Source organism: Anoplopoma fimbria, chromosome 2 (assembly GCF_027596085.1).
Source record: "Anoplopoma fimbria isolate UVic2021 breed Golden Eagle Sablefish chromosome 2, Afim_UVic_2022, whole genome shotgun sequence".
In the NCBI taxonomy this organism is placed as follows: Eukaryota; Metazoa; Chordata; class Actinopteri; order Perciformes; family Anoplopomatidae; genus Anoplopoma; species Anoplopoma fimbria.
This window is the reverse complement of record NC_072450.1, coordinates 8,293,381-8,310,997: the sequence shown is the minus strand read 5'-3', so window position 1 is coordinate 8,310,997 and position 17,617 is coordinate 8,293,381. Positions and strand designations below refer to the sequence as shown.

Here is a 17,617-nt window from a genome sequence, read left to right as displayed (position 1 = left end):
TATCAAAGTGAGCAAACTGTCTGATCATGTGTTCTGTCATCAACATCACCGGATGGAGAGAATTAACTGTGATATTTAGAGGAAAATAACCCGCAGCTGTTTGTTAACTGGTGACAAATCACACTTCCTGTGTTGTTCTCCATGAGGGTCGTTTCGTGTCATTCTGGTTTTCATTATCCCAAAATCTCTTTGGACTTGGTTTGTCTGCTCGTGGGTCCCTGACAGATCTGGTCTCTAATTATTTATGGACTAATGTGGCCAGGTTCGGCTTGGTTTAGACAAGTTATATTTTGACTTCGGCCATTTTTGGATGGGTGGATTTTACTTGACTGAGCAGTGTGTAAAGCGTGGTGGCTTGTTTGATGTCATTAGAGAATATCCTACTACACTTTTTTTTATTTATTTATGTTGAAATGACAAGATAGACGTGCATGTTTTCAGTGTTTCTATGTGGAAAGCGAGATAAAAAGGTGTGGAACCTGTAGAAAGAACAAAACAGTGAGAGCTACTGGGAGAAGTGCATCATTTCTAAACGTGAAACAAATCTCCCAAAACCATCTCAGTGCCATTTTTGTGTCTGGTGACACGATAATTAGCGGGTTGAAATAGTGCCTTGGCAAGTGACTTACAAGTGATCGTAAAACACTTAGTAATTTACTCCCTCTTTAAACGTGGCAACATCCCATATTTAAGGTGGAGGACGAGGTTTGTAGCATTGCCACTCTTCTTGGGTACTTCAGTCTGGCAAAAAAAAAAAAAAAAAAAAAGTGATTTATTCTGTTTTTAAAAACCCTTAAACGATTCAGTTCACATAAGGTACATATAGGCATGTAATCATTTCAAGGGTCGCAATCACATTCATACCTTTGTGTATTTTGATCTCTAATAACACCTGGCTAGCATGTTATGGGGATGTGGGAGGAAACAAAGCTAGCAGTGGAAACACAAAAACTGTGCTGCCACCGTCTGAAACCAAAAACGATTTGCATTATGAATGTTTTCTACGAGCAATCTTACATTTTGAGAGTAAGCGCACGCGTATGTTAACTTAATGAATACTGAATACACTTTAACATGACTTTGCACATTTAACAGTGTGCAAATCTTGTTATATATTAAAAAATACAGCCAACACAAAGCAACAAAAAAATAAATGACTTTTACCTGGAATTGGAAAACAACGTTCCATAAAGTAAACTTTTATTTAGCTGCTGCTCGAGGAAGGTGTTACGCTTCAACTCATTAAACCCAGAACAAGACCGAGATGGTTCCTAAACTTTTTTGAAATAAGGACAACATCTATTGTGAACCGTAAATGTCATTCTGTCTTCATTTCTGCATTGGACTCGCTGTGTCTATAAATAGAAAATATACAGAACTTGAAATAGAGAGTAACCTTTCAGCCAGGTGAGAAGAGGAAGAGGAAGAGAATGAGAACATATACTGGCAAATAAACTGTGCAAATGAATTGAACATTGGTGTTCATGATTAAGGTAAAGACCTAAAAATTAACATAAACTATAAATACTTAAATAAAAACACGTCATTTTAGCTCCTCCTACAAGTCTGCGGTTCTTAAGATGCCTTTAAGCTCCTTCGAGTGAGTAGGAGGCACTTGTTAATCTACAACTGTTTCTAAGAGCCTCTTCACTTACCATGCTTTTCAGGAACACCCCTTAAGCTAAAGAGGGTTCGTAAAATGGAGTTTATGATCATCTTAGCCTTAAGAAGCTTATTGGGCGACGAGGCCCTGGTCTGTACAACGGAGGCTACACAACGTTGGAGGAGAATATTGCTCATGGAGCCTGAACTTGTATCTGTTCTTGTCTTGGTCCATTTTACTCACACATGCAGCCAGGACTCATGCTGTGTGTGTGTGTGTGTGTGTGTGTGTGTGTGTGTGTGTGTGTGTGTGTGCGTGTGTGTGTGTGTGTGTGTGCGTGCGTGTGTGTGTGTGTGTGTGTTGAAGGTCAAAGGTCAGACGAAGGAGAGGCAGAGAGGAAATTATACCCGGCGATATTTTTTTTTTTTACAGAAAGATGAGTTGATAGTAAGAATGTCTTCCATAACTCAATAATGAACTTTTCATACTTTTTTATTAAAATATTTTATGCATATTAAATATTGGAATATATCACCATATTATAGCTCCGATTAGATATTGAACTTTTGTGCCACCTTTCTTGTTTAATGCCACATTTTTTGGGCAAGGCTGCATTATATTAAAGCCTAATTTGTCAAGTCTTTATATTTAAGCCTTTCTTACACTTTACCTCTGTTAAAGCTAACGTTGCTAACATTAATATTAAATAACTTTGTGTCATATTTGCTCAAACTGTCACTATATGCTGACAGAAGGACATGAGACAGATATTCTGCCTCCATATAGACTCCACTGCGCCGCAAGAAAAACAACAACAAACAGAGCAGAGGAGTCTCCAACAATGAACGAGGAATTCTAATCAAATTGTCAAACTAGGCCGAGCTGATTATGCATCTAGATTCTGTTACTGTATCGCGTATTTCTCCCGTCAAATGTTTTCAGAAACACATTTTAATGTACTGTGTACTGTTTAGCGGCCATCTTTAAAACAGTCGGGTTTCTTAAGGAAGGACAATTCTCCCCAAATGTCTATTTGTTGTCACTTTACAAAGTCATGCATTTTAGTATTTCACTTCAAGAAAATGTAAATTAAGTGACCTTTTCAAGGGACTACAGATAAAACAGATACAGATACTAATTATCTTAAAGCTATTACAAATTAAAATGGTGATATTTATGTTTTAAACTATATTAGATATTCCTTTATTGATCCCCATGGGGGAAATTCGGGTGTTGCAGCAGCTCAAGTACAGAGAAACAGATTAAGATAATAAATACAAAATATCATACAATAAATAAGAATAAAAATAAATAAAAATAAATAAATAAAAATAAATAAAAATAAATGAAAATAAATAAATAAAAATAAAATAGAACTATATATATGGTCCCTTTTAAATATAATAGTATAAATGAACATAAATATATTATAATAAATAAAATGAATGACTTTGTTGGAATCAATTGTTCGTTGCAGATCAGCGTTCGTCACGTGCAGCTTACAGAACTAACAAAGTTCCCTCAGGAAGTTTTGGATTTTGAGAAGTGTAAAAAGTTTGTCGCTCATACAGTTAACGGCCGGTTCCTGCTAACAGGGCCGTGATTACAACCAGGACCACTAAGATAAATGAGCATTAGGGAAGCTTTGTTTGAAAAGCTTACCGACATGCCCTCAGTTTATGAGTTATTATCCCAACTCATGTCAGAGCATCTGCAGGAGGGATACATTTGTTGCCAAGCAACAGCTTAAGCTCGCAGTATGCTCGCCACAGTTATGTTAAAAATTTGGTGGACTTCTAAGCTTTGGGCACTTTTTCATTCTACACATAATATAACATTATATTGCACTTATTGTATTCGTATTAGTTTGTTGCACTTATTGTTTTCGTAGTAGTTTGCTTCTGCACTATACTTTTGCTCTGGTTTATGCTTTTAGATGCTATTTAAGAAAGGAGATGCACTTATGACTTCTGGTGACTAGTAGTTCTCTTCATACCTATGTTGAATACACTTATTGTAAGTCGCTTTGGATAAAAGCGTCTGCTAAATGACTGTAATGTAATGTAATGTATAGAAATTCAGTTGAGGTCTCAGGTTTACAGCGAGGGCCAGAGTCGTTCTATTAAACTACTGAGATACATTTTTCATTTGTATCATTGCGTAAGTTAGATACTGTAAACTAGATACAAATTTTTTTCTAATATCTGATTCATTTATTCTAAATTATCCAACATTTTTGTAACATATTCATCCCAGACTTTAGTGGAAATTTCCTGTTTGCTTTCCCCCATTGACGTCAATACACGCATGTCAAAATATTTCACTTTTTTAAAAATAATTTTCAATGGAAATAAGGGATCGATGAGTGAAACGAGCCCATGTTTGAGTGAGGTAAAAGCTTTGTTTTGCAGCAAATGTTTTCATGGAAGAGGGGGATGGTGGTGGTGGTGATGATGGGGAGGGAATCAAACTGATATTTAGCCCCTACTGGCTTTTTTTTTTTTTTTTTTTTTTTCATGCTTTTGTTTTATGCAAGGCTCTTTTTACCACATGGTAGTGACAGATTGTTTGAGCTGAAAGGAAAAGCCATTCGAAGCTAATTAAGCAGCCATTCCAGCCTCTATTCGCAGGCAGGAGGGAGAGTAGCACAGGCATTTGTCAGCGCCGAGGAACCAACGTGGGTTTAATTGACAACCCTGCCTCCCCGACTGACAGCTTTTCCACCCGTGAGCCAATCGGGAGCCGCGCACGAAGACAGCTGCGACGCCATTGGCTTAGAAGGCAGGAAGAAGGAGGGGGGGACCCACGTGGGGCCGAGCGACACTTGATTGGCTGACACACTCTGACGCGGTGCAGCCTACCTAGTACTGATAGGGAAGCTTGTAAGATGCTTGAGGTCTCGTTAGAAATAGGTCGATCAATTCAAGTCACTCAAAGGACACTGCTGTAGATTAAGCAGCAGTCACGTCAGGTGTTGAGCGAAATACTATGAGCTCTTATTTTTTATTGGAATAGAAACAAGACTTGTTTTTATTTTTTTGCGTTTTATCTTCCTGTTTCAGATTTTAAAAACATTTTTTTTTCCCTGATTTAAAACGTGCAGTATGAAAACGCACTAATATATAAATCATTGCCTTTTTTTTATTTATTTTTTTTGTTTGGAACAAATTGTCGAAAACGCATTGAATGTCACTACAAAAAAAATAAAATAATAATAAAATAAATAAATCAAAAAAATCAAAATGGCGAACATGTGAGGTCACGCAACGCGGGCCCAATCAGAACGCCCCACCCCCACGTGGGGAGCGCCGCGCTCTGATTGGCCACCGGCGTCGAACTCATTCAGAGCACGCTATTGGCTGAGAGCAGAGCCCCCCCTCTCTCTCTCTCTCTCACCCTCTCTCTCTCACTCTCCACTCTGTTCCTCGTGTCGGTGCACAGTCTGTGTGTGGTACAGAGTGGTGGAGGAACTGGGTATAACCCCACCAGTAAAGCCTAGTGGTGTGTTGCACAACCGACATTTTCACAAGAAATAACGCAAAAAAACGCAAAGAAACGCAATCTTTTTTGGACTTACTGGAAGACTCGGGTGCTGCTGCAGGGGATCGAACACTGTGAGAGGGGTGCATGCGTGCAACAGCTTGTGCATTGGGCCGGACGGGGAGACGCTTCTCGGGATCACCGGGGTTTTTTTTTTTTTTTTTTTTTTTTTTTTTAAAGCACTCTCAAGTGTTTGCAACAATATAACATTTTCCGGACGCATCGTTCTGCAGCGGCGGATGTTAAGCTTTCCGTGGATGGATACTATTTTAATTTTGTTTCACCTGTGAAGAAAGAAAAGAAAAGGAGAAAGAGAAAGAAAGAGGAGGAGGAGGAATCAGCCCAGACAAAGGTAAAGAAAAAAGAAGGGCGACATGAGGAGAGCCGCTAACGAGGCGGGTGGTGTTGGTGGTGCTGGTGTGGCTTTATGAAAGCAGCTCCTTGTTTTTCTTGTTTATTCTTATTTCTTATTTCTTATTTTTCCTCCTGGACCACCAAAACATCCCCGCTGCGCGTGCGTGTATATGTGCGTGTGCGTGTGTGTGCGTGATCATGTTTTGCGTTTTTAGCAGAATTACAAACGCATCGAGATGTTGCGGTTGTGATCAAAAGTATCAACTTTGGGATTTATTTGACTTTTTTCTTTTTTTTTTTTTTCTTTTTTTTGGGGGATCAAACGCATTTTGCTGGCTCAAAGCACATCAAGGAGATATTTACATTTTTATTTTTTTTGTGACAGAAAATGAGGAATATATGGAATTAAAAAAAAAAAAGTTAATACCTTTTTTTTATATATATATGTATAAAAATGTTATTCTCATTTTGTCAAGGAGTAGTTCACAGACACCCAGTTAAGTTGGTAATAAAAACCTTTTACTCGGTGAACAGTGAAGTGATCGAGCTGCTCAGCTGTGCCTCGTTTCTCTCTCCGTGTGTGTGTGTGTGTGTGTGTTGTGTGTGTGTGTATATATATATAGTGTGTGTGTAGTGTGTGTTAAGGTACAAAGGAGAGGCCGACCGGGGGATCCATCCAGCGGTCCGGGGGTCTTGAGCTGCTCTGCCTCGCAGCCGAACACGGGGCTTTGTCCGCCGCCATCCTGCGTGCACCAAGGGAGGGGTGGCGGTGATTTACCGCACCTTCACTGGGATTAAGGGGGGTGGTGGTGGGTGGGTGGGGGGAAAGAAAAAGGAGAGAAAACAACGAATTCCCTCGTGTCAAGGACGCGACATGTATCCACAAGGCCGACATCCGGTGAGTAGCTGTCTTTGTCACTATTTTGTATGTTTGAAAAAATATATAATAAAAAAAAAACCCCCAGCACCGCCATTCAAAGTGGCCTAATTATCTCGTCGGAGCGGAGCTGCTGGTCCACACCTTACTATTTATGGTCTGCTGAGGAGCTCCACTCTGGCAGGAGAGCCTCACTGGGAGCTGCTGTTTATTGGCCAGCAGATCAGAGCTTTTGGGTGAAGTCAAGAAAAGTAGATCATCACCTCCTGCTGTAACCTGACTTCATTTCTCAGTGCAGTGTGTTAAATGTGTTTTTTTTTACACTGCTTAAAGGTGAATTTTGCTTAAAAAAACCAAACTAGCATCTTTATTGTGATTATCTCCCTCCCTCCCTCTGTCATCATCCTCTTGCCTGCCATGTTACATTACTTTAAAGGGGACACATAGAGCAGCCGCCTCTGTTGTTGCACATGTTGTTTTGTGTGAAAGCGCCTCTTTCCTCCTCCACTCGGAGGGAAAGCGATAATCATCAAAAAGAGACTAAAAAACACGCACACACACACACACACGCAGTTCACCAAGAAAGAGGAGGCGGTTGCTACAGAGGGATGAGCCTATTATCTCGACTGTGATGGCGTTACTTACACCTGTGCTATCTCCTCCCTCGCACTTTTCAGGCACCTCACCAGCCAGGGCAGCCTGGCTTCAAGTTCACCGTGGCCGAGTCCTGCGATAGGATCAAAGACGAGTTTCAGTTCCTGCAGGCTCAGTACCACAGGTAATGACTAGCCTACTGTAAACAGCGCTGGCTTCCTGGAAAGAAAAAGGAAGAGGAAGCTTCTGTCTTGTTCTAATTTAGTTTCCTCCTGCATGTCTACGCTGACGTTACACTCGTTAATGTATCTGTGCTGGATTTTACACTTTGCTCATTATACCAAATCCAGAATGTGCTTTTAATGTTTGTCAAACCCACCGCTAAGCATACTCTTATTTCTTTCTCCTCTTCCTGTAGTCTTAAAGTGGAGTACGACAAACTGGCCAATGAGAAGACGGAGATGCAGCGTCACTATGTCATGGTAAGAGCCGCCCTCGTGAAGCCATGAATGTGATTTAGCGCCGTATCCTCCCTATAGCCTCAGGTTGGGTTGGGTTGAAACTCTAGCAGGGGTCAAATGTCCAACTATTGATTGTGAGGTGTGACGACCCTCCTCTATGGCTCGGGGGTCCTCTTTATGACCCTCAAACCACCCCTCCCTAACACACCCAACATGACCTGCTGGGGGTTAATGACTGGTCTGCTGGCTTTGTGCATGAATCACAGGTTCTTTTTTCTTTTTTTAAACTTCTTAACTCAAGTTGAATCATGGGGGTCATCCAGACACACCCATGGGTTTCTCTGCTTTGGGGAGAACAACCATAAAGATGATAGACTGCTTTTGGGGGAATAAGGATTGTCGTTTAGATCAATATCAAAAAAATAGTTAAGTATGTTTTTTTTTTTATCCACTACTGATATTATAAAAAAGAAACGCATGCAAACTCTCACATAGCATAATCAAATGTTGTTCAGTGCAATGAACTAAACACGCTCCACTGTTTTGCATTTCCCCACAAAAAACTCTCTACTTGTGTAACACAAAGAAAGCTTTGAGTCACTAATTTGGATAATAGCTTTTGTAGGATGACGATGTGATGTCATCGCCTAGGTTTATTGATTAGTCACCCAAAACAGAGTTTTTTTCCAAGTCTTCTTAGTTGTATTTTCAATTGGAAATGTCAAACATTTGCTTGTTCCAGCTTCTCAAATTTGGGAAGTTGCTGCTTTCCTGCGTCTTTTATAACATAAACTAAATATTTTTGGTTTATGGACTGTTGGTCGAACAAAACGAGACGCGTGAAGACGTCGTAAATCTTTTTCTCTATTTTCGACATAGTGAAGACCAAATGAGTAATCGGTTAAGCGAGAATAGGTCAGCGGGCGAATCATTGATTAAAGTAGTAGTTGCTGCCCTAATGTCATTACAGTTCAATTTAAAGTCAGTAATCAGTAATATCAAGCCGCTCATAGTTTGTTGTGTGCCCGCGCTTAAACCATTTTTTTTGGAAACCGTACTTGAGCGCTAAGAAAGCTGCTTGATTTCTATCAAAGAGCTGTGAAGAGGTGAAACGTAAAACTGTTCTAATACTGCGATTTAAAACGTATGACATTCAGTTCAGAGCCTCCTGGTGATCAAATAGATACAAAAAGAAATCAAGACGACCAAACTCAAAGGTTCTTTCTTCAGCCGCATTGTGTGCGTGTAAAAAGAACAGTCTTTATCTGATGAGTGCCGTAACTTGTAACCTCAGTCGTCGTCTTGTGTATGTGCGTGCTTATCTTTGTTTGTACATGAAAGGAATGACTTTAACCAAACGCAGCAGTACTTTTGTTAAATATTAGTTTCCCTTCGAGGAGCCAGAAGGTGGGTGGGTGTAGCTCTAATAAGTGGAAGCAGTTTGCTTTGTGTGTTGATAAACGAGACGGACAAGCGACGAGGCTTTAGTTTGTATCTGTTGGTGGGCTAACGCGCTTTTGGCAATCGGCAGCAGATAATGTTGTTTTCAGTGACAGTATTGGCGTTCTCTTGTGTTTTTTTTGAAGCCACGGACTGGCAGTTCCCAGTAGAAGTGAATGAGAAAGGTAGCCACTCGTCTGTCGGCTGTGGTTGAACATAGATAACATGAAGTTGTCAACCTCTTTGGTTAATGTCAGTGTGTGCTTTTAAATAGCTCACCCTTTTGTGCTGCAACAAGTATTTTATTGTTTGGGTACTTTAGAGGAAGGATAGAAATGTCATACCAGTCAAATACCACTTTGTTGCACTAAACACATTGCCTGTTCCTCATTAGAGAGAAGTCACAGTAGCTTTAGTTTCCTATGTTGTAAACAATGAGGAAACATTTCTGTGATCATGTCTTGAAAGTAATTAACAAAATGCATAACTTAAGTCTTTTGAAACGACGTTTTTAGGCCGGCCTTATTGTGTATTAATGTGTCCTCTCCTCTCTTTCACAGTACTATGAGATGTCCTATGGGCTCAACATTGAGATGCACAAACAGGTATGTAGCCATATCAGGGATGGTCTGTGTGCAGCCAAAACATTGCTGCTTTCCCCCCCCCTAGTGACTGTGGAATACAAACAAACACACACACACACACACACACACACACACACACACACACACACACACACATACCTGACCTTACTCTCTACCCGCATCCTTAAATGACTTTAAGAGGCGCACACATGCCGGCTTCCTGAAGTGAAAATGCTGACAGGCTAAACAACACGAAGGGCACGCTGCCTGATGGGGATGGTTTGATAAGATTAAAGTGAAGTATTTGGCAGACTGTCTGAGAGGATGTGTTTTTGTGTGGTTTGTCCTTCTGATGTGTGTGTGTGTGTGTGTGTGTGTGTGTGTGTGTTTACATATGCCTGCATTATTCTGTGTCTGCCTCCCCGAGTGCCAGCCGGGCTAAAAGCTCATTAGTTCAGCCGGCACCGGGCATCACGCTGCAGTGGAAAGACTGTTACAGATGAATAGGGCAAAACATCTGCAGTTTCCTTCTGCACCACCCAAAGAGCAGACTCAATAGTCTGGAGGCAAGAAGGGAACGGGGGGGGGGGGGGGGGCAGATATGTACAAATCATCTTAGCCTTAGATATGGTTACTGCGTTTCACATCAGGCTTCTTTGTTGGTTTGTTTCCAGCTGATCTTTGGTCATGTGGAGAGTTTGTAGAACTCAGCATATTAACGTTTTTTTTCTAACACCATGTTCGTAAATAAGTGTTCTCACTGAGTTTTATAGCGGGACAAATAGACTCGAAGATTTGCTGCTACTGTTTGTATTATTTTATTATTGTGAATTGAATACCTCGGTCTGTTGGCCTGGTGGTTGGACAAAACGAGTTCTCTGAGGACGTTATGTTGGGCTCTGGGAAATTGCGATGAGCTTGTTGTACGGTTTTCAGTGACATTCTATGGACTCAGAAATTGAGGGAATGACCTGAAGCCCAGGGTTTGCGTTGAATCAGAAAGCAGGTATAGTTTCTTCCATAAAGTCTGGAGGTGTCCACTTGATTCGGAGTGTGCACGCCGTTTGGATGGTTCATTTTTGGTGCTGTTAGGATAAGACGTCTGCTAGTCCTAGATCCTCTGTAAAAGTCAGATTACACCTATAAACAACTCTGTTTATCTAAATATCTGACCCGAGGCCTTTTCTTTAAGTCAGCTGTGTGAAACCAACGTTTTCTTTTCTATTAACAGACATTAGCATAATCTTTTATTCACTTGAAAAGAAGACTAAAGAGGACTGTGATCTCGATATATGCCCCTCTTTTATCTTCCATCGCGTACGTTTTCAGTTTCTCTGCTTCTGTCTCCCCTCCGTCACCTTTGCCTCCTCGTCTCTCCTTTTCAACCTCCTCCTCGCGCCCTCGTATCTTTTCATTGCTTCCCTCTCCTCTGTCTGTACCCCAACCACAACCATGTGATGTGAATGATGGCCCCTCGTGTCATTAGCTGTGTGATATGATGTATGAGAGTGGGAGTCTGTCAGAGGGGGAGAAAGAGAGACGGAGAGAGGTGGGGCGGAGGCTTCATGGCCCTCAGATCCAGAAGGTTAATGGCATCAGTGGGAGGCTGGCCCAGTTGGAGCAGCAGCAGCAGCACAATTCATCAGGTGTAGACGTTTCTTGTAGGCACGTGTGTGTGTGTGTGCGTGTGCGCTAACTAGCTGTTGGAGCCACCCCCACCCTCCCCCGTTCTTGTGCGTTTTCTGTCAGGCACTTATCACCAACAAGGAGGTTGCGTTGAGTGGGGGGGTGGAGCTGGTTGTTGTGGGTGGATGCTGGTGGCCGTGGACAAAACAAAGGGGGGGGATGGAGACAGGAAAGGAGCGAGAGGCTTCAGGATAAATGGGTTAATCGACTGGTCCTCTCCTGTGCATCTCCTTTGTTTATCAATAAGCCCGGTGGAGTCGACGGAGCACTCTGAATAATGCATGATTCCTGCCACCTCCCCTCTCCCCTCTCTCCTCCTCCCCGGTGAACGAGTGTTTGTGATGACATCAGCCAGAGCTAAACAGGCAGCTCTTAGCTGTCCCTGTTATTGGTAGGGAGGGAGGAAGGGAGGGAGGAAGGGGGAGGATTATTGGATGCAGGGAGACGCATTACTTCGCTCGTGTAGAAGATTTATTGCAGTGTGAAAAAAAAGAGACATGATAAACTCACTCTGTGTTGTTATCGCTGCAAAGCTGGATTGTAAGAAGCGGGGGAATGGGGGGGGGGGGATGGGGGGATGGGCACAAACCACACTCGCATGCGCATATAAATAAATACTCACATCCCTTACATGGTAACAGTCGTCGTGTCTTTACACACACACACACACGCACAAACACGCTGTAATTGAAGTTCCTACAGACAAACAGCTTCCCCGATGCTGATGCTGAGCTGAACGGTTGCTAGCGGAGGGATCTGTGCGGTTGCTGGGGGGTAATTTGTTTTGACAGTGTCTCTTATGATGGCAAAGGAGTGCAGGGTGGAGGTAATCACCCTCGCTTGCTGTCAATAAGTGATTTTAATTAGCGCAGCTCATTAGGCTGCCTCAGCAACATGCCCTGCTGACTCTGTGGTGTGTGTGGTGGGTGGGGGTGCTTTTGTTTTTCACTACCTCGGTTCTCTGCTTTGGTCCTCGTTTATCGTCTCGTACACTTTCCTACATATTGATTCCACTTCTCTCTTTTGGTAAACTGAAAGCAAAAGGAATCAACGGGTCCAACCGTAGGCAGTCATTTTATGTGTAGCATGCGTGTATCCTTTTTCCTCACTTGTTGAGTGAGCGAGGGAAACGGAGAAAGTGCTTCATCAAGGAGTGTCATGTCCGTTTCCTGGATGGAGGAAGAGCATGAAAGGAGGAGCAGAGGGAGGGAGGAAAAAAAAAAAAAAAAAAGATCTTGTGCAAATGAATAATTTATAGAGGATTCCTGGAATTGTTTGCCAAGGTGATGATGGCCGACCTGTCTCTAAGCCAAAACAAGCTGACTACGAGCACACACACACACACACACACACACACACACACACACACACACACACACACACACACACACACACACACACTCACACTCACTCTCTCAAGGGAGCCTGATGAGGTTATTGGAGGCTGTGAGACATGCTTTATTTTGATAGCCTGGCTGGAAGAACAGTGGTTGAACAGTGATAGTGTGTGTGTGTGTGTGTGTGTGTGTGTCCAGTTGTGTTAGTCCGGATGCGGTTAAATTGGAAGAAAAGATGTGTGTGTGTGTGTGTGTGTGTGTGTGTGTACACATGAATCGCATAATTCAGAATGAAATCTATAAAATAATATTGTTCACATGGTGATTTTGAAATCGGGTGTAATCTGTTGGAAAAAAACAACTCATTTGCATATTCCTCCCTGGAACTTCAGTTTTGTGTGTATGAGCTCAAAATAGAATGACACGCACATGCAAAATATTCTTCATGCATTTGTAATGAACAAGATACCTCTAAGTGCCTCTTTCTTCTTCTTCTTCTCTGGCTGAGAAGATAATTCCAAAACAACCCCCCCCTACCCCACAAAACCCCAACCCACCACCACCACCACCACCATCATATGCCACTTGGTTACTTGGCCAATTGAATCCTCGTCAGAGACTCTGCTCTTCACTTGCGGGCTAATGCCTGAAGCGACAAACAGCCAAATGGCTTTCAATGCACCATTGACGGAGGGATGCAGTGGAGAGAGAGCCTCTCCAAGCTCTGGTGCTACTAGACAACCCTGAGTACCTGTAATTGTGGAGCTGCAGCGGAGGAAAAAAAAAAAAAAGCTTCTGCTGGCTCAAAGGCTTCTGTTTTCAGTGGCTTTAAGTGATAATAAACTCTTTCCAGTGCCGGTCTCTGCCACTAAAAGCACTGTGGAAAAATAGTGCCTCCGAAGTGAAGCGGGAGTAATGTAAGAGTGCTGCGTGTCACTGGATTTGATGTGTTATGAGTATTTTTCTTTTTTTTCTCTCTCTCTCTGCCAAATGGCTGTGAAAAAAAAGTTGTGTAAATAAGCCATGTACCCATTTAGCCTCCATAACATGTGTGCACTCCGAACAGAGTGGAGAGGGGCTCGCTTTGAAAAAAAGGACGGAGAAGATGTAGCTGATGATGGCAGAGGTTCAGTCCACTGCTTTCCACGGTTGTAGTAGTCGTGCCCTCACGTTCTCCTAAAGCGTAGATGTAAAAATGCACGGCGTCAATAATTAGCCCGCATAAAAGAAAAACAAAAATGGATGCAAAGGAAGTCTGTTCCATTGTTTTATTTCCTGGCTCCAAAGTAATATTTTGACTCATGGGTAAATTTCAAGAGGAAGTTAAGGGGTTTGGGAACATTTAGCCTTAAAACATAACGTGACCACATGATCTCAGCTCTCTGAATATCTGGTGCTCCGTCTGGCATTTCACAATGAACCTCTGAGAGAAACCTGTGTCGTTTTTTTGTTTTTTTTTAAGACCATCACACGAAACAATTCAACAACAACAAAAAGCAGAGTGCACCTGAATTCCACGAATGTTTTTTGGCTTCTGGAGTGGTGCTTTTCCGTGAACAAATGGACGCCTTTCTCTGTGAATCCGTTTGCGGTTGAGGGTTTGCGATGTTGTTGTTCTAATAGCCGAGTGTATCAGCAGACCGCCGTTTCCCACAAGCCCCATGCTGCTCCCCTCGCAGCCATTTCCAGAGAAGTGGTGTGATACTGAAACACTCTAATCCTACTGTGTGTCATTGTATCCAGCCCCTGCTAATGATGATGGTTTATGAGTCTCCGTAGAGCTTCCTCTTTCTCCATGTCAGCCCAACACCACCACCACCCCTCCCCGGTGCAGCCCTCCCTCCCCACTCCCGGTTATCCCTCATTAATTTCCCGTGCCGATCAGATCGACAGGCCGAAAATTCAATTTAATGACCTGCCTCTTTGCTGTGCCTAATATGATTTTACAGGCTGTTCTGGTCAGGGCCCCGGCCCAATTTACATAACGATCAGCCCTGCCAGAAAGCGTTGCCCTGGCAACAGAAGCGGGGGCGGGATGAGAGAGGAAGAGGAGGAAGGAGAGGAGATTAGTGGGGAGGGGTGTGATGAAGGGGGAGGCTGGATGGAGAGAGAGAAGGCTCAGTGCGTCTGAGGTCACACAGGAGGTTGTGAGATAATTCCTGACAGGCCAGCAAAGGTCCGTCCCCTCCTCTTCTCTCCCTTCTTTTCCTGTCTCCCCCTCCTCCCAAATGAAAAAAGGGTGACACAGAGAGCTGTGCAAAAGGCCACCGGCACCTCCTGTCCCCCCCCCCCCCCCTTCCACTTTCTTCCTTTCTCCTCCCCTCTCCTCCCTCACCCTTTCACAGTCAAACAAGGTTAAGGGAGAAAATGAGTGGAATGCGGCAGCGTATAAAACGGCGGGAAGGACCTCTACACACACACACACACACACACACACACACACACACACACACACACACACACACACACACACACACACACACACACACCTGCTGGGCCTCCACCCATAATCTCTCAGAATCAATTAGTTCACCTCCCCCGGCTCAGTCAAACTACATTACCTTAGTGTCAAATCAGACTCTCACCCCCCCCCCTCCCCCTTTTTCTCCTTTTATTCTGCTTTCTACTTTTGTGTTCCTCTCCTTCCCCCCTCTCTCTCTCTCTCTCTCTCTCTGTGCAGATTTAAAAAAAAAAAAAAAAAGGAAATGGGTTTGGGCTAAATGTCTTGGGACATTCAAGTGCTGTAGGTGGGCAGCGCCGCACATCCATTTGTCCAAATGTAGCGCTGTAAAGTGCTCTATGTGCGCCGAGTCCTGCCGTATCGTCTTACTCCCCCAGCTAATATTCTGTGGTCGATACCGAAGAAGCCTCTGATAGATAGAAGCGGAGAGTTAACCAGTCTGCTTCAGTCTGCCCCACCCTTCTCTATGGGGCGTAATTATGAAGTATAGACCTCATTACGGCCTCTCCAGCCAGATGTTATTAGCATATTTCAGCCTCATAATGAAATAAGGCCTCAGTCTAATGGAGGCAGGAGAGAGAGGGGGGTGGGGGGGGAATTTGTTCTAAGGCGGTTCCAATTTAGTTAAGAAATACAGGGTCTGTCCAGACAGACGCTGCAAACATTTGTGTGTATGTCTGTTTGTGTGTGTCTGTGTCTGTGTGTGTTTGTGTTTATACATAAATGTACACTGTTTTGTTTTGTAGGTAGTTTAAGTGCTTGATTATAGTGTTGCCTGTAGCATGCAGTACACAGAAAGACTATCACTCTTATCATTTCTCTCTCTTCTCTTTCCCCCACAGACTGAGATTGCCAAACGTCTCAATGCTATTCTGGCTCAGATCATGCCGTTCTTATCACAAGAGGTGAGTGTCACTCCGACTAGCAGCCTTTTAAGAATAATTAAATTTACCGACGTTACAGGAAAATTGTGAGGCTGGCTATTGTGCCGAGACTTTTAAGCATTTTTGTTAACCATGGACATGTTACTGAAATAGTGATTTTTAGCAGTAAAACGCCACAAAATAATGCATTGCGATCATAAATGAAATAAAGACAAGTAAACAATTTGAATCACCTGCAAGAAACTTTTACGTTAACTTTCTATGGGTAAGGCATGGAATAGTTATCCTCACTGTCGCTCTAAGAAATGAGTCCAGAAAAAAAAACAAAAAACACCCACATGGATGGAAATCATGCCTCAGGGATACACAAACACAGTTGTGCCAACTTTGCGCTTTATTGGTTGCTATATTCTTGATTAAATTCTTAACATTGATTGATGGCGCATTGGTTAATCATTAACATCCCTTTTCCATCATATTGAATCTACTGCGAGTCTTTTTATGGTCTGCTTTGACTTTGAGTAGGATTAAATTACTTTTGCGCATTATTGAGCATATTTTCCCCCTACAGCTAAAGAGCCTGTTCACAGACTTTTCTATGTTAACCCTCAGTTCAGGCCTGGATGTGTGCCAATGCATTCTTCATCAGGAATCTAATCTGTGTTTTTTTTGTTTTGTGTGTCCTGCAGCACCAACAGCAGGTGGCTCAGGCTGTTGAACGGGCCAAACAGGTGACCATGACCGAGCTGAATGCGATCATCGGGGTACGTGGACTTCCCAATCTGCCTCTCACTGTGTGTATACCCCCTTTTCTTACTTCATTTGACCCGAGGTCAGGGGCAAACCTGCACTCATAGAGGAGGACCGGCCCTCCAGAGCAGACGTATCTACTATTTAAGCGAGCTACATTAAGCTCACGGGTTTAGTTCACCTTTATGCGCCACAGCTGAAGTGTTGCATGTCAAGGATAACTTGGGAAAGGGTAATGGATTCAGCAGAGAAATAGGGGTGAAAAGGGAATAGGAGAAGCTGAGTGTATTAATCTGCAACCCATTTTCTTCCTCCAGTCTGTGTGCATTTGAACACCCAGACTGAATACAAACTAGCATAGCGTGTCCTCCTCACGTGTGCAGACTTGCCCCCGGTCTCTAGTGGTTTATTGTGTTTTTATTTAAGTTTGCAATGATGCTGTCAATGTGGTCTTCACTGGTGTAATATCGTCTGATTTATCAGTTAACCATGACCTGTCAGCGCGCTGCGTTCAGTTCATAACGGCGGCTGTGCTCTGATTTCCTTCTCCTCAGGCAGAGTCAAAGAACATCTGATATACAGTAACACGGTCCAGGCTGAGATCAGATTATGGTGTTTCTCTGATTTCACTTTGGCTGCACTTAAAAGGTTCCGGCTAACAGGCTTACCTTTTACCTCTGACCCAGCAGCAGGAGGAATTAGACTGGTCAGGCTGGGACAAGCGATTGGGATTGTAACAGAGATTACAGCAGTGTGGACGTAGCCAGTACTGAACATTTATAAGGTGTAGAGGGTGAAAGATTTAAGCTGTATCCAAACAATAATGGCAGAAAAGGAAGAACTCCTGTTATTCTGATTTAAGAGTATTCACACACTGCTAGCTTTGTAGTCACACCATTTAAAAAAAACCTAAATTAGCTACTTTTTGTTGTTGTTGTTGTTGTTACGACTTCAACCAACGATTATTTTCATTAATTAATCTGCCAGTTATTTTTTTGATTAGTAAAGGAATCATTAAGTCTATAAAATGTCATAAAATAACCCAA

The 17,617-nt window shown here is 42.8% G+C and overlaps 1 protein-coding gene across 1 annotated transcript in view; it reads left to right on the top strand.

Moving 5' to 3' along the window:
* Nucleotides 1-6,322: 6,322 nt before the first annotated feature.
* Nucleotides 6,323-17,617, top strand: part of LOC129108408 (transducin-like enhancer protein 3-B) — a 29,518-nt gene continuing 18,223 nt past the window's right edge. Inside the window, 6 exon segments of the mRNA XM_054620212.1 lie at nt 6,323-6,395; nt 7,052-7,152; nt 7,387-7,450; nt 9,430-9,474; nt 15,780-15,842; nt 16,511-16,585. Of these exon segments, the coding sequence (XP_054476187.1) occupies nt 6,372-6,395; nt 7,052-7,152; nt 7,387-7,450; nt 9,430-9,474; nt 15,780-15,842; nt 16,511-16,585 (372 nt within the window). The 5' untranslated portion in view covers nt 6,323-6,371.